The 16,253-nt window shown below is 49.1% G+C and overlaps 1 protein-coding gene across 5 annotated transcripts in view; it reads left to right on the top strand.

The window, feature by feature from the left end:
- The window catches only part of FNIP2 (folliculin interacting protein 2), a 126,458-nt gene that overhangs the window by 83,795 nt on the left and 26,410 nt on the right, over nt 1–16,253 (top strand). For all 5 annotated transcript variants that reach the window (XM_079919712.1, XM_079919709.1, XM_079919711.1 and 2 more), the window contains 5 exons: nt 8,164–8,365; nt 8,663–8,751; nt 10,894–11,040; nt 11,159–11,328; nt 15,116–16,220. In XM_079919712.1, the coding sequence (XP_079775838.1) occupies nt 8,164–8,365; nt 8,663–8,751; nt 10,894–11,040; nt 11,159–11,328; nt 15,116–16,220 (1,713 nt within the window). The remainder of the gene's footprint in view (nt 1–8,163; nt 8,366–8,662; nt 8,752–10,893; nt 11,041–11,158; nt 11,329–15,115; nt 16,221–16,253) is intronic.

The raw sequence follows: 16,253 nt of genomic DNA, 5'->3' as shown, positions 1-16,253 counted from the left end.
GCAAATGGAAGTCAGTACAAAGCTGGAGTAGCGATTCTCATATCAGACAAAATAGACTTTAAAACAGAGTATTACAAGAGACAAAGAAGGACAGTACATAATGATCAAGGGATCAATCCAAGAAGAAGATATAACAATTGTAAATATTTATGCACCCAACATAGGAGCACCTCAATACATACGGCAAATACTAACAGCCATAAAAGGGGAAATCGACGGTAACACAATCATAGTAGGGGACTTTATCACGCCAATTTCACCAATGGACAGATCATCCAAAATGAAAATGCATAAGGAAACACAAGCTTTAAATGATACATTGAACAAGATGGGGACTTAATTGATGTTTATAGGACATTCCATCCAAAACCAAAAGAATACACTTTCTTCTCAAGTGCTCATGGAACATTCTCCAGGATAGATCATATCCTGGGTCACAAATCAAGCCTTCATAAATTTAAGAAAATTGAAATCGTATCAAGCATCTTTTCCAACCACAACGCTATGAGATTAGAAATCAATTACAGGGAAAAAACGTAAAAATACACGAACACGTGGAGGCTAAACAATATGTTACTAAATAACCAAGAGATCACTGAAGAAATCAAAGAGGAAATCAAAAAATACCTAGAGACAAATGACAATGAAAACACGACAATCCAAAACCTATGGGATGCAGCAAAAGCAGTTCTAAGAAGGAAGTTTATAGCAATACAATCCTACCTCAGTAAACAAGAAAAATCTCAAACAATCTAACATTACACCTAAAGCAATTAGAGAAAGAAGAACAAAAACCCCAAAGTTACCAGAAGGAAAGATGACATAAAGATCAGAGCAGAAATAAATGAAAAAGAAATGAAGGAAACAATAGCAAAGATCAATAAAACTAAAAGCTGGCTCTTTGAGAAGATAAACAAAATTGATAAACCATTGGCGAGACTCATCAAGAAAAAAAGGGAGAAGACTCAAATCAACAGAACTAGAAATGAAATTAGAAATGAAAAAGAAGTAACAACTGACACTGCAGAAATACAAAGGATCATGAGAGATTAATTACTACAAGTAACTATATGCAAATAAAATGGACAACCTGGAAGAAAAGGACAAATTCTTAGAAAAGTACAACTTTCCAGGACTGTACCAGGAAGAAATAAAAAATATAAACAGATCAATCACAAGCACTGAAATTGAAACTGTGATTAAAAATCTTCCAATGGACGAAAGCCCAGGACCAGATGGCTTCACAGGCAAATTCTATCAAACATTTAGAGAAGAGCTAACACCTATCCTTCTCAAACTCTTCCAAAATATAGCAGAGGGAGGAACTCTCCCAAACTCATTCTACGAGGCCACCATCACCCTGATACCAACACCAGACAAAGATGTCACAAAGAAAGAAAACTACAGGCCAATATCATTGATGAACATAGATGCAAAAATCCTCAACAAAATACTAGCAAACAGAATCCAACAGCACATTAAAAGGATCATACACCATGGTCAAGTGGTGTTTATCCGAGGAATGCAAGGATCCTTCAATATATGCAAGTCAGTCAATGTGATAAACCATATTAACAGATGGAAGGAGAAAAAACATATGATCATCTCAGTAGATGCAGAGAAAGCTCTCGACAGAAGTCAACACCGATTTATGATAAAAACCCTCCAGAAAGTAGGCATAGAGGGAACTTTCCTCAACATAATAAAGACCATATGTGACAAACCCACAGCCAACATCGTCCTCAATGGTGAAAAACTGAAACCATTTCCACTAAGATCAGGAACAAGACAAGGTTGCCCACTCTCACCACTGTTATTCAACATAGTTTTGGAAGTTTTAACCACAGCAATCAGAGAAGAAAAAGAAATAAAAGGAATCCAAATCAGAAAACAAGAAGTAAGACTGTCACTGTTTGCAGATGATGTGATACTATACATAGAGAATCCTAAAGATGCCACCAGAAAACTACTAGAGCTAATCAATGAATTTGGTAAAGTAGCAGGATACAAAATTAATGCACAGAAATCTCTTGCATTCCTATACACTAATGATGAAAAATCTGAAAGAGAAATTAAGGAAACACTCCCATTTACCATTGCAACAAAGAGAATAAAATACCTAGGAATAAACCTACTTAAGGAGATAAAAGACCTGTATGCAGAAAACTATAAGACACTGATGAAAGAAATTAAAGATGATACAAATAGATGGAGAGATATACCATGCTCTTGGATTGGGAAAATCAACATTGTGAAAATGACTCTACTACTCAAAGCAATCTACAGATTCGATGCAATCCCTGTCAAACTACCGATGGCAGTTTTCACAGAACTAGAGGAAAAAAATTCACAATATGTATGGAAAGACATAAGATCCCGAATAGCCAAAGCAATCTTGAGGAAGAAAAACGGAGCTTTAGGAATCAGGCTCCCTGACTTCAGACTATACTACAAAGCTACAGTAATCAAGGCAGTATGGTACTGGCACAAAAACAGAAATATAGATCAATGGAACAGGATAGAAAGCCCAGAGATAAACCCGAGCACATATGGTCGGTCACCTTATCTTTGATAAAGGGGGCTAGAATATACAATGGAAAAAGACAGCCTCTTCAATAAGTGGTGCTGGGAAAACTGGACAGCTACACGTAAAAGAATGAAATTAGAACACTCCCTAACACCGTACACAAAAATAAACTCAATATGGATTAAAGACCTAAATGTAAGGCCAGACACTATAAAACTCTTAGAGGAAAACATAAGCAGAACGCTATATGACATAAATCACAGCAAGATCCTTTTTGACCCAGCTCCTAGAGAAATGGAAATAAAAACAAAAATAAACAAATGGGACCTAAGGAAACTTAAAAGCTTTTGCACAGCAAAGGAAACCATAAACAAGACCAAAAGACAACCCTCAGAATGGGAGAAAATATTTGCAAATGAAGCAACTGACAAAGGATTAATCTCCAAAATTTACAAGCAGCTCATGCAGCTCAATAACAAAAAAACAAACAACCTAATCCAACAATGGGCAGAAGACCTAAACGGACATTTCTCCCAAGAAGATATACAGACTGCCAACAAACACTTGGAAGAATGCTCAACATCACTAATCATCAGAGAGATGTGAATCAAAACTACAATGAGGTATCACCTCACACAAGTCAGAATGGCCATCATCAAAAGATCTGCAAACAATAAATGCTGGAGAGGGTGTGGAGAAAAGGGAGCCCTCTTGCACTGTTGGTGGGAATGTAAATTGATACAGCCACTATGGGGAACAGTATGGAGGTTCCTCAAAAAACTAAAAATAGAACTACCATATGACCCAGGAATCCCACTACTGGGCATATACCTGGAGAAAACCATAATTCAAAAAGAATCATGTACCACAATGTTCACTGCAGCACTGTTTACAATAGCCAGGACATGGAAGCAACCTAAGTGTCCATCGACAGATGAATGGATAAAGAAGATATGTCACATATATCCAATGGAATATTACTCAGCCATAAAAAGAAACGAAGTTGAGTTATTTGTAGCAAGGTGGATGGACCTAAGTCTGTCATACAGAGTGAAGTAAGTCAGAAAGAGAAAAACAAATACCGTATGCTAACACATACATGTGGAATCTTAAAAAAAAAAATAGTTCTTAAGAACCTAGGGGCAGGACAGGAATAAAGACGCAGATGTAGAGAATGGACTTGGGGACACAGTGAGAGATAAGAGTAAGCTGGGATGAAGTGAGAGAGTGGCATGGACATATATACACTACCAAATGTAAAATAGCTAGCTAGTGGGAAGCAGCTGCATAGCACAGGGAGATCAGCTGGATGATTTGTGACCGCCTGGAGGGGTGGGATAGGGAGGGAGATGCAAGAGGGAGGGGATCTGGGGATATATGTCCACATACAGCTGATTCACTTTGTTATACAGCAGGATTGTAAAGCAATTAGACTGAAATAAAGATGTTAAAAAACAAGAAAGAAAAAAACATAAATTTCAGTACATCTGGATCAGACGATTCTTAGGGAACATTTTGCTAAAGATTCAGTTCTCCACACACGTCCATTTTGTGTAAGTCTGAATTGAATTTTAAATGTATGCACGGTTATTTTAATGTTTCCTCTGCCATTTCCTGTGACTTACAGAGGTCTTACAAGAAACTGGAAGCGTCTTCATGGGCTGCATATAATTCAGAATGCCTGTTTACGCACTGTGTCACTACATCGTCAATTATACGGAAATTTAATTTTAAAATGGGCTTCATTACTAATAATTTCTTCTTCTGAAGCTTCATATGAAAGTTGTGGGTATTTTTATCCAATGCAGCAATCTCTACATTCAATTTCTGTTTCTGTGCTTGTGAATATTTGCTTTGCAATGTTGCTGCAGTTTTCAAAACGAGATACTAACAAACTCTTTAAAGAATTCTAATAGCTCCCTGATGTACTTTATCGTGTTGTGAACCGTAGGCTCTTCCTTTGTGATAGTTTACTGCCCTGGGGCTCAGGACGAAGAGCTAAGTGTTGTGCAGACTCCACAGGGGTGGGCTCTGGACAGACAGACTGCCTCCCCTCGGTCCGTGCCTTGCCTCAGCCCTTCCCCCCTCCCATGGCCATGCCGTCTGCCACCGCCGCCGCCTATCTGGGCCCAGGTACCAGCCTTGGGGCCTTGTGGCACCGCCTTGGTTCTGGACTCGTGGGTGTGTGCCTGACCCCAGGCCAGCGACCCAGCTTCCGACCCCGCGCCGTGTGCTCGGCTGCCTGGTGTCTGCCCTGCCCACGCCCATGCGTCATCACCCCATCAGACTTCACTTCCAGAGCGCAAGTTAAAGGTGACACGGTTAAGAATCAAGGTAGCACCCGGAGAACGTCACCGCGAGCCTGGGCCCTCCTGAGAGCAGCCCCGCAAGGCGGGGTGGCAGGGGGGCGCAGGCTGTGCGCAGATGGTCTGGACTCGCCCTTGCCTGACACCCAGGACGGAAGAGCCGCGGGCGCTCAGCTTCGGTCACTGTGCTCGCGAAGACCCTTCGATTACCGGGGTCGCCGCCCGTCTCTCCCTTGTGGCAGGTGTGTGGGCGGGGATTAGTTTCTGACGCGGGACCGGAGAACACTGGGTACCAGGGATGCGATTGCCTCCGGCTCTGAGAGGAAGTCACCGCACTCAGGGACCTGGTTCCTGAGAGAGTGCAGGGCGGCCAGGGAGGATCTTCACAGTCTTACGGTTGGTTGCTCGCTGACCCCGTGCCACGTGGGGAGCTTTGGCGACCGGCGGGTGGGGGGAGTCGGCGGGGGGCAGTTTACCCGCTGGCGCAGAGGTGCTGTCCGTGGAGGAGAGAAGCTGCGGATTCCCGCCTTAGTGCGGCTGGTGAAACCCTAAAGAAGCAGGTATGACGTCCCAGAAAGGCTTTGGCCCGGAATTGTAAAATGAATAACCAGAAAGAGTCGCTGATGAGATGTTCCTTGACCTGCAGAAATGGCGGTTTCCTATGTTCCAACATAACCCATAGATCCCGCCTCCATTCAGAGCTGACATAACCAGTCAGACTGAGCAGTCCTGAGGCCCATTACAAGTCACTGAGATGTATTTAAACAGTTTGGGATCTTGAAGTATTTACAAGGTATGTAAGTGCTCATTCATGTGTCAACAAAATTCTATTTGAAAAATCCAGTGTGTAGCGTGGTCTTCCCTTGACTTGAAGGCCTGTCAGCTGGTGTGACCGCTCCCAGCCCGTCCCCCCAGTGCATGGGTCAGACGTGGCACCAGAGCCCCTGGTCACTCCCAGTGTCCGAGCAGCGAGCCAGGGCTAGCAGACAGAACCCCTGGGCTGTGACTCTGGCGTGGTCACTGAAAAGCTTTCTGTTCTGCAGCAGGTTGGTTAGTCACTCTGCCCCAGTTTTCACATTTGCAGAATGGTCCGTGTATCCTGCCTGTTGCCTTGAGGGTACAGCTAGGATGAAGTAGTTGTGTGCATACTTAAATTTTTTAAGACGTTCTGAAACGTGCTTTCATTGTAGATTGATCTTAAAAGTATATTTACAAATACCGCATGACCTGATTTATCCTGGTTTGCGTGGTTGATCCAAGACGACAGATTGAATGCAGGTCAGTTGCTTTAGAATTCAGCAGAGAGACATGGGGAAGCGGGTAAGAGGCACGCACGCTATTAAAGCTGGAGGTGTTTCTCAGAAATTCGGCAGACGGCACCGTCCGCCGTGCTAGGTGCAGTTGGCTACTGTTTCTAGGGTGGAGCTGAAGCCGACACACATCTGCAGAGGGCTCAGTGGTCACTGCAGTCTGATTATTAAGGACCACATTGGCCAAGGTGAGTGGACTGATGGAGTCATTTTACTTTTGCAAACGGGGGGAAATAGGAGATAACAAAAAAGAAAGGGTTGTAAGAAAGAATTGGTGTCGCATAAGCTCAGAATTTCCTCTACAGAATAGGAGTAAACTGGTGCAGAAAAACAGAGTTATAGGACGAGCACTCTGGAAAAGAAGAGGGAGCATGGTTTGAAGTTAAGTAAAATGGTAAGAGCGCCTCGAGAATTTCCTTCTGACGAGCAGATGATTAGGATCTAGGGATTTCTCAGAGAAAGCAATTGCTGGTTTATTTTAACGGGCAGCATTTACAAGAGCATCTGGAAACCATGTCCTTCCCGCGCCATGTCTGTCGGCGAGGACTTTTACTGATTTACCAGCCACACCTAAGTCTCCGGCATCTTGCTTAAAGTGGAGCAAAACAATGACATATCCCTCTGAGGTTAGGGCAAGATGTCTTCTCCTTTCCTTTAAAAATAAGATAGCTTTCCTGACCATAAATCTTCTGATGTGTGTATGTTTTTAAGACGTGGGTATGTTGGAAATCACGGGAACATTACAGGCTGTGAGCAGGGCACTACAGAACAAGTTAAAGACCAAGAAGGGGGCTTCCCTGGTGGCTCAGTGGTTGAGAGTCCGCCTGCCGATGCAGGGGACACGGGTTCGTGCCCCGGTCCGGGAAGACCCCACATGCTGTGGAGCGACTGGGCCCGTGAGCCATGGCCGCTGAGCCTGCGTGTCCGGAGCCTGTGCTCCGCAATGGGAGAGGCCACAGCAGTGAGAGGCCTGCGTATCGGTTAAAAAAAGAAAAAAAAAAAAAGACCAAGAAGGAGGATGGCTGCCTCAAGCCCCGTGAGCAGACGTGACCGTTCGGGTGTAGCTTGTAGTAAAGGAGGTGGTGTCCCAAGCTTGGTGACAGACAAGGCTGAATGGTGGAGCCCGTGAGAAAGAGAAGGCTCCCTGCACGCCTACCATGTGCCAGGCTAGGCGCTTTCATTTGCAGTGTGATGTCCTTTGCTTTGGTGTCTTTGTAGAAAAAAACAAACTAATTAAAAAACTTTTTTTCACTCTTGCCATTAGCAGCTATGTGGTCACATGCTGGTTTTTCAGACTAAAGTAGAGATGTGGATTGGCCATATTTGGGAGGCTTACCCCTTACGACAAACTGAATACATATTCAGAGTTTATTGGCTTCTTTTATCCTAGAAGCAGAGTCTCTGCAAAGAATCTTAAGTTGGTCGAGGATCTGACTGTAGCAAAAAAGAGGTGGGTCTTTCTGCTCGGGGGGTTTCCCAGAGAGTATCCCCAGTCGCATGGCTTAATCTCAGCATTTACAGGAGTAACTTCATCTAATGGTTTTAATAACCTTGGGAAAGTAAGCTTCAGCTACTAGTAAATGTCCAAACGTGATGCCTGGGTCACACAGAATACCACAGAGGACCATCTCTCCTCAGATGTTCTTATCCATCGGTATCTATCAGCCAAAACAAAGGGCCTGTGTTTTGAGCCAACGGATGCTTCACACCCCTTTGTAAATGCGGCCAATCTGATGTAACATAGTCCAAGGGAAAAGGGCTAAGAGTCTAACAAGGGGACGTTTGAAATTACTTTCAGTTCTCACTTAAGTTTCTTTTTGTGTTAGGCTAACACTGAGTGTCAGGCAGAGGTTTTCATTTTCGCGACGGAGTCTGATGCAGGAGGACAACCTGGCGGTAGACACTCTCAGTTAGGACCGCGTGCCCGGATCGGCCACCAGGGTGTCGCCCTGGCTTTACGGTTCGTCCTCGGTGTGGTTCACTGATGCAGCGTGACTCCCAAAACCCCTTCTCCTTCCAGGTCAACGGATGAGACGTTCAGCTTGGCTGAAGAAACTTGCAGTTCCAACCCGGCCATAGCTCGGAGGAAGAAGATTGCCATAAGCCTCATCTTTTCCCTGTGCGAGACGGAGGAAGCCCAGAGGAACTTCCAGGACTTCTTTTTTTCTCATTTCCCCCTGTTTGAGTCTCACATGAACAGGCTGAAGAGTGCAATTGAAAAGGTACTGAGAATGCAATCCATTGTCACACGGGGCTGTAAGGGTCGAGGGCTCTCTATACCCGCTCGCTTTCCCAGGGCATGTAGATCGGCTGCAGCAGTGGTAGGACGTTCCCTAGGCACACTGAAGTCAGGTACCAGATCCTGATTCCTTTGGGAAAGGGAATTACTGCCCCCGACGACTTCGGTCATGATAGCTTGAGTGTGGGCTCTAACGTCGTCTCTTATTAATAAAGCCCAGTAGATGGTTACGAAGGGATTTCTTCTCCACATAACGTGACTTGTTTTCTTTCCACCGAAGGCCATGATCTCGTGCAGGAAGATCGCGGAGTCAAGTCTCCGTGTCCAGTTTTATGTCAGCCGTCTGATGGAAGCTCTGGGGGAGTTCAGGTAAACTGGCAAGGTTTGGCAGCCCCAGCAGGGGAAATTGGTGAGCAGCGGTAGCAGCGGCCGTGGATCTCGGGATGCGTGGAGACCACAGCTCGGGAGTGTGGGGGGTAGCAGCTCCTTCCTTTGAAGCTAAGGCCCAGTGGAGCAAAAAGTGTAAGCCACCAGCACTGAGTAATCCTCACGACTGCCAGAGAGACGGTCCCTGACGTGACTGTTCCTAACAGAGTGAATGGAGAAAACTAATATTCATACGTCTCGTGTCATCTCCCAAAAGCCCTAAGAGTGAGCACTCCTAGCCCATTTTACAGATGTGGAAACTGGAGGTTGAGATGCTTGTCCACAGCATAAGTGGGGAGAGTGTGCACATCAGGGAGGTTACACTCCAGTTTGCCAGGACAGCCCTGTGTACACCCGGTGTCTTCCCGTGGGTGTCCTGGTCAGGACAGTAAGTTGTATGGTCACCCTAGCATGTCCTCACTGTCAGCTCCTAACTGTTGATATTTGTACCCCGGAGACCGGTTTTCTGGAGGTCTTGCCCCTCGTGTCTGGGCTGTAGCTGGGATCCGTGGTCACCATGCCGAGCGGGGCCGTTGCAGCGCTTCTTAGGGCCAGTTTCTGGGTGCGGAATGGAATCGCACTTCAGAGCCGTCACGAGCTAATTAAGAGTCCAGCCGTTCCTCTCTAGCCCAGGGATAAAAATGTTTACGATTCTTAGAGTGTTAGAACGTTTTTGTGATGCTTAAGGTAGAGGCTGGTGAACTCTAATGCTGCTTGGAGCAAAATCCCCACCCAGCCTTAGTTGAACCCTGGGTTATGTGTAAAGTACTCAAGTAGCACCTTAGTCCTTATCTGGGGATCATTCAGACCCACGTCGCACGTTTGAGAAATCGTGTGAAGCTGTGTGTTTCGATGGCAGTGTGGTGACTAGCGAGCCTTCTATGGTTTGTGTGGGCAGCGCCGGGCGGGCTGTAGTCAGGCTCGAAGCTGGCTTATGCTGGAGGGTCTGGACACTCATTTAGTAGAAGGTCCGGAATCTGAACGGACAGGACCTGAGGCCTCACTGTGGATAGACGGGTCTCATCCTTACTTCAGCGACCTGCTGCTCCAGAAACAGCGACAGGATCACGTGTTAGCGTTGGAAACCTTGGTGTCAGTAAGCGAAGCCCAGGTCCACGTAGCTGTCACTTGTCACTGCTGGCTGCTCAGCAGGTGCTCTGCCTCGTGCCAGGGCAGGGTCCTGTGTGTCCCAGCTCCTTGATGCACACGGCCAGAAACTCGGGTCAGAATAGGCCTCGTGTACCCCCATCCGGGAAGCGGGGTGTCTCCTAGACGCAGAGGTGCCAGTGGAGATCCTAGGCTCGTTGGTTCCTCCCTGGAAGGACCGCCACGAGCCACGCGGCCTGGAGCAGAGTCCCCGGCACGAGGCGCTCTCATCCGGACCTTGTCATTCAGTGCGTGTGTGTCTCCCGCAAGGAACTCCTTTACACCTCCAGTTTCCTAAGCCGTAAAGTGACATGGCCAGACTCATCACTTTCCCTAACAGCTTACAGTTCTAAGAATTTGATTCTATTAGCCCGTGTAACAATCTAGTATATAATATGGTGAAGAAGAGCAATTTATTTGTGTTCTTTTTTCATCTAAAGTGAATAGGGTGCTTTGGTTCAAAGAACAAAAGCACTAACCAGAAATTGGGCGACTTGAGTTCCCTCTGGTCACATTTTCAGTCTAGCATGTTTATTCTTTCTTCCTTTATTTTTTTCCTATGAAAATTGGCATAAATTCTGACACAAGGCATCATGCAAATAAGTCTTTTAAAGGATGACTATTTATATCAGTGGTTAGTGTACCTTTCCTGTAAAGGGTCTGTGCCCCACGGCTGCTCAGCTTTGCTGTGGTGCAAACGCAGCGACAGATAATAGGGAGATGATTGAGCATGGCTGTGTGCCAATAAAACTATTTATAAATAAAAGGTCAGATTTGGCCTGTGCGTCGTGTCCTAGTTTACCGACCCCTGTTTAACATTCTGCTTTGGATGCCTTAGGGGCTCCCTAGATCCAGGTGAGTGTTTTCTTCTAGATTCCTCTACACAAAGGTCATCCACCGTGACATCTGTGACAGTTCCCTGTACCTTCTCTTCTGTAGAGCGACCATCTGGAGCTTGTACTCCGTCCCGAGGATAGCCGAGCCCGTGTGGCTGGCCATGATGTCCAGCACCTTGGAGAAGACGCAGCTGTGCCAGCGCTTCCTCAAGGAATTTACGCTCCTGATAGAGCAGATCAACAAGAACCAGTAAGCGGCGGCGCTCTGGAGCCTCGAATGCCAGTTCCGAGGCTGGTGTACGTGCTGTAGGTGACATGCCTCTTCCTGCATCGACTCACCCCGTTGTGTTTTCTCCCGTTTCTCCAAGGTTTTTTGCTGCCTTGCTGACCGCAGTCTTAACCTACCACCTGGCCTGGGTGCCCACCGTCATGCCCGTTGACCACCCTCCCATCAAAGCCTTCTCCGAGAAACGCACCTCTCAGCTGGTCAACACGCTGGCCAAGACACACCCATACAATCCTCTCTGGGCGCAGCTGGGTCAGTACCGTACAGAGACCATGTGGGACAGAATAGGAAAAACGGGAGCCTCTTCAGTTGCTATCCGCCATCCGGCCCGGCGATTCCCAGTTGTCACTGGGCTGCAGGGAACTGGGGACTGGCCCACAGATTCTACCTGTAAAGCAGCCCCCGTCCTCCCCTCCCCCCGCCAGAGCCTCGTTCTGCTCTTTAAAGCCACGTAGGTCCGCAGCTGCTCCTCCAGTGGGGCTCCTTAACTCGGCACTGTTGACATCTGGGCCAGAAGATTCTTTGTTGGGTTGGGGGGAAGAGGACCGCCCTGTGCCTGGTCGGATGTTTAGCAGCGTCACTGGCCTCTGTTCACCAGCTGCCAGTGAAAACCCCTCTTCCAAAGTGGTGATGGTGAAAAATGTCCCCAGACGATGCTGAATGTCCCCAGCGGGACAGGAGAGCCCCTGGCTGAGGACCACTGCCCTAGAGGGTGGACTGGATAGGAAGGAAGTCGGACAGAAAAGAGAGTGACACACTCTAGGATTTGGCCGCCTTTTAAGTTTGAGCTGAGGTCGGAGCCCTTGTCTTTCTCTCCGTTGCCCCCTTAGCTGCCTCCTCCGAGCTTTGTGCTCAGGCCTGGCGCGGGGACCTGACGTGCCGCGGGGCTGCTCGTGGGGTGTGCGCTTGCGAGCCCAGGGCTCGGGGATAGGAGAGGCACGCTCCAGGGCCTGTCACTTGGCCGAGTCTGCAGTGACCCGTCAGGCCTGCACATCCGCTCTGTCCCAGGCCCCGTCCCTCTGCGGGACCCAGGGCCCGGGTGACACGCAGCTCAGCCTTGGGGAGCCTGCTGCCCGGTGGAGGAGGAGGGCTGTGTTCAGAACGCCCCAATCGCTCCTTTGCTGCGGTGAGCAGAAGCCCGCGAGGCACGCAGTGCAGTGCAGAGGGTGAGGACATGCGCAGACGGCTGGACCAGATCCCAGCCTCCTGGGCAAGTGCCCTAACCCTCTGTGCCTCCGTTTCTCCATCTGTGACATGGGTGGTGATGGCTTATGGCTGCCGTGGGAGTTCCACTGCTTGTACGTGAAGCCCGCTGTTACCGACACTGCTATTGCAGATGTTGATACGGGGGAGGCACCACGAGGGGGGCATGGGGGGAGGGGGCCTTCAAGGAAGACACACTTGAGGAATCGGTATAAGGGCAGCATTTTCCAGAAAATAACGGCAGACCGGGGAAAAGCACGGCAATCTCGGGAAACAGCGTGTTGTAATAGTAGTGAAAGCTGCCACCGTGGGCCGAGCACTGTTCTGGGTGCTTTCTGCACGTATTAATTAATTAGACTCTCATTCTAACCCTGGTACTGCGTCCTCACTGTATCACAGATAATAAAGCTGTCTTTCCCTGTGCCCGGGGTCATGAGATATGGGGGTAATATGGTTAAAAAAAGCCACAGACCCTAACATTTATCATCGCAGCCGTTTCTAACTGTGCAGTTCGGAGCGTTAGGTCTGTTCACGTTGTGCACACTCTCCTTCATTCTGTAAAATTATACCCGTGCAAAACAAAGGCATCCACTCTAAAATTAGTAGCTTCATCAGTCCTGGACTCAAAAAGTTGCCTTCAAGGTCGAGGTCCATTAAGTCTGTTATCTTAGTGATGCGTTGTTCTGTGGAGTTCGGCTCTGAAGTAGCAGCACTGTTTCCATACACAGCTCTCCACTTCATACAGGTTAAGCTGCTGTCAGTTGTATTTTAATAGCCTTCTTTGTTTTTACTTTTTCCCATTTATGACTTAGTTATTATAATGCACAACACCAAAAGTTAAATGCATTGCTAAAAACTATCATTCTGAGTGGACTTTCCAAAGTGTTTTTTTTGCCAGATTTTGGGTATGTAAATCTCATCTTCTTTATTAACACTGGGGCTGATTTAACAAGAGTGTTAAATCACTTAAACCCCGCAGCCATGGGCAGATGTGATCACGGGAAGTAACAGTAACACGCTCTTAGTCAAGAAAGTTTACTCAAACAAAAGTGCTTGTGCTGACATCAGACTACAGTTCTGAGTTGTTTTTCTGAAATCTCGCATGGTTTCTCAGTCAGTTGCAAAAGCCTCAGAGATAACGTTCTACTAAGCCTTCACCTAGCCCTTTTATTTATGTATGTATGTATGTATGTATGTATTTATTTATTTTTGGCTGTGTTGGGTCTTCGTTTCTGTGCGAGGACTTTCTCTAGTTGCGGCGAGCGGGGGCCACTCTAAATCGCGGTGCGCGGGCCTCTCACTATCGCGGCCTCTCTTGTTGTGGAGCACAGGCTCCAGACGCGCAGGCTCAGTAGTTGTGGCTCACGGGCCTAGTTGCTCCGCGGCATGTGGGATCCTCCCAGACCAGGGCTCGAACCCGTGTCCCCTGCACTGGCAGGCAGATTCTCAACCACTGCGCCACCAGGGAAGCCCCACCTAGTCCTTTTATAGAGAGGATTGTGTGAAATCACTTCTATCCTGCCCTTTACCTGTTCTCAGGAGGCTTACCCTGGAAACCCTCTCTAGAGGGGGCACCTCTGATGCATGCTGTCCCTTTTCCATCAGTCTTAAACCTTAACAGTGTGATTAGTCTTATCTAACAGATGCCTCTCCTCCTTCCGCCAGATGGAGTCCGACTTCCTGAGTTCTTATTTATAGCTGCTAACCATGCATCTCTTCTCCTTTATTTAGGATCTTTTCACATTTTGATTTATTCCAACATTCTGATTTTTCCTGCAATGCTTTCTGACTTAGGGTTGCTTATACAGATATGTAAATGAGATAAAGCCATGCAAAACGCTCAGCACTGTGCTTGCACAGTCAGGAAGTGTTGGCTTTTTGTTGTAATTGTCAATAATATGATGATCAGAATATGGAAGGTGCGACTTACCAAGTGTAATCGTCAGGTTTTATTACATGCCATAATTTTAATAGGCACTGGACAGACACTTGTGATGAGGAACCTGCACTGATGGTTCGTTGACAGGTTTGCCTTTCTTCTTCCACCTTTAAGCCAAATGTTCATGCTTCATTAGCCGGCTTTTAATCAGTGTGTCAGGATATAAGTTATGGGACATTTTTCTCCAGTAGAACTTTCATGTGAAGTAATAGGAAACAAATGAGACTCATTATTCCTGAGCAGGTGATTTTCTTCTTGTTAATCAAATTGATTCTTCCTGGTGCCTGTGTGTACTGAGCGGACCGTCTCATTAAGCGTTTTGAATTGATTCACTTGCACTTTCTGGTCAGAGATCCCGGAATTTCACCCCAGGGCCTATTGTCCTGGGATTCTTCAAAAAGATCTCCTCATTCTAGTTTCCAAGATAAATTATTTGGTTTGGTCACATATTCAGGGCTCTGGCTTTAGCCTTACCTTGGGGAGATGGGATCAGCCAGCGCACTGAGCTGCCTGGAAAGGCCCAGCAAGCACCTCGAGGGACTGTGCACACAGCACTGCACCCTCTGTGCACTGGCACCGCGCTGCCCCCAGTATACACCAGCACTGCCCCCAGTATACACCAGCACTGCACTGTCGGTGCACTGCACCCGATACACACGGGCACTGCACCTGAGCACCCAGAACGGGGCTGATCCTGGCAGGCCTTCCAGGCCGACTTTACGTTGCTGAGGAAAACTGAAAGGTGGTCCTTCTAGGAATTACCTTTGTGCCTCAGTCAGGCGTGTGAAGAAGCGATGCTGGCCTGGGAGTAAGTCATTTGCATCTCTCCTGTTCGGGCTGACGTACCCTTGACACGCTCCCCCAGACGACTTGTCTTTCTGTCCACTTTGCCTCTAGGCGACCTTTACGGGGCCATCGGCTCTCCGGTGCGACTGACCCGCACGGTGGTGCTGGGGAAGCAGAAGGACCTGGTGCAGCGCATACTGTACGTGCTGACCTACTTCCTGCGGTGCTCGGAGCTACAGGAGAACCAGCTGACGTGCAGCGGGGCCTGGGGGCCAGACGAGCAGGCGCTGGCGGGGGGCAGCATCATCACGGCCCTGGAGAGGGGCGAGGTGGAGGAGTCCGAGTACGTGGTGGTCACGGTGAGGAGCGAGCCCGCCCTTCTGCCGCCGCACACTGACACCGGGGACCTCTGTCCCCACCTCGCCGGACGAGGAGGCCGGGGGCCGGAGCAGAGCCCCGTGGCCCGCGGCACCCGGAGACCTCGGGGCGCGTCGTGTGGGGACGAGGAGAGTACGGAGGAGGCGCCCCGCGGCGGCTCCGCGAGACTCCCCAGCGGCGCAGGTGCGTGCGCGGGGCCGGCCGGCGGGGAGGGGTCGGGAGGGGAGATGCCCAAGAAGCTGCCCGACCGCTCGGCGGCCAGGCCGTGCCCTGAGGGGCGTCCCTGGGAGAAGGTCACCTTCCACATCGGGAGCTCCGTGTCTCCGGACTCGGACTTTGAAAGTCGCACCAAAGCGATGGAGGAGCGGCTGCGGGCCTGCAGGTGTGCGGAGCCAGCGCGCCGACCCCCGGCTGGGCCCGACGCGGCCCGGGAGGCCCGGGACTGGCGGGCTCCGAGGTGCTCCCGGGCCCCCGAGGCATCTGCGGGGGCCCGCGGCGTCAGGACCGGGGCCGCCAAGGAGGCTGCGGAGACGCCCGGCGCACGTGACGCCCGGGGCGCACCTGTCGACCCCGCGCACGCGCCGGTGAAGCCGTGGGGTCGGGGCGGGGAGAACGCAGACGGGCCTGCGCCGAGCGGGTGCGCGGCCGCAGTGCCGCGCGAGGACGCCGGCTTCAGGCGGGAAGGAGGCCTCCCCAGGAACGAAAGCTCGGACAGCGCCCTCGGCGACAGTGACGACGACCCGTGTGCGCCGGCCTCGGACCTGGGTCCCGGCAGTGACGGTGACAGTGAGCGTGACCGGCCCGAAGGGTCGCCGGAGGTGGAGCTGCCGCTGCCCAGGTAAGGCCGGCGGCGGGCCGGGCTGGGGAGACG

Source organism: Stenella coeruleoalba (genome assembly GCF_951394435.1).
Source record: "Stenella coeruleoalba genome assembly, chromosome: 4".
Taxonomy (NCBI): Eukaryota; Metazoa; Chordata; class Mammalia; order Artiodactyla; family Delphinidae; genus Stenella; species Stenella coeruleoalba.
Note: the sequence above shows the minus strand (reverse complement) of the source record. Positions and strands in the feature narration are given on the sequence as shown.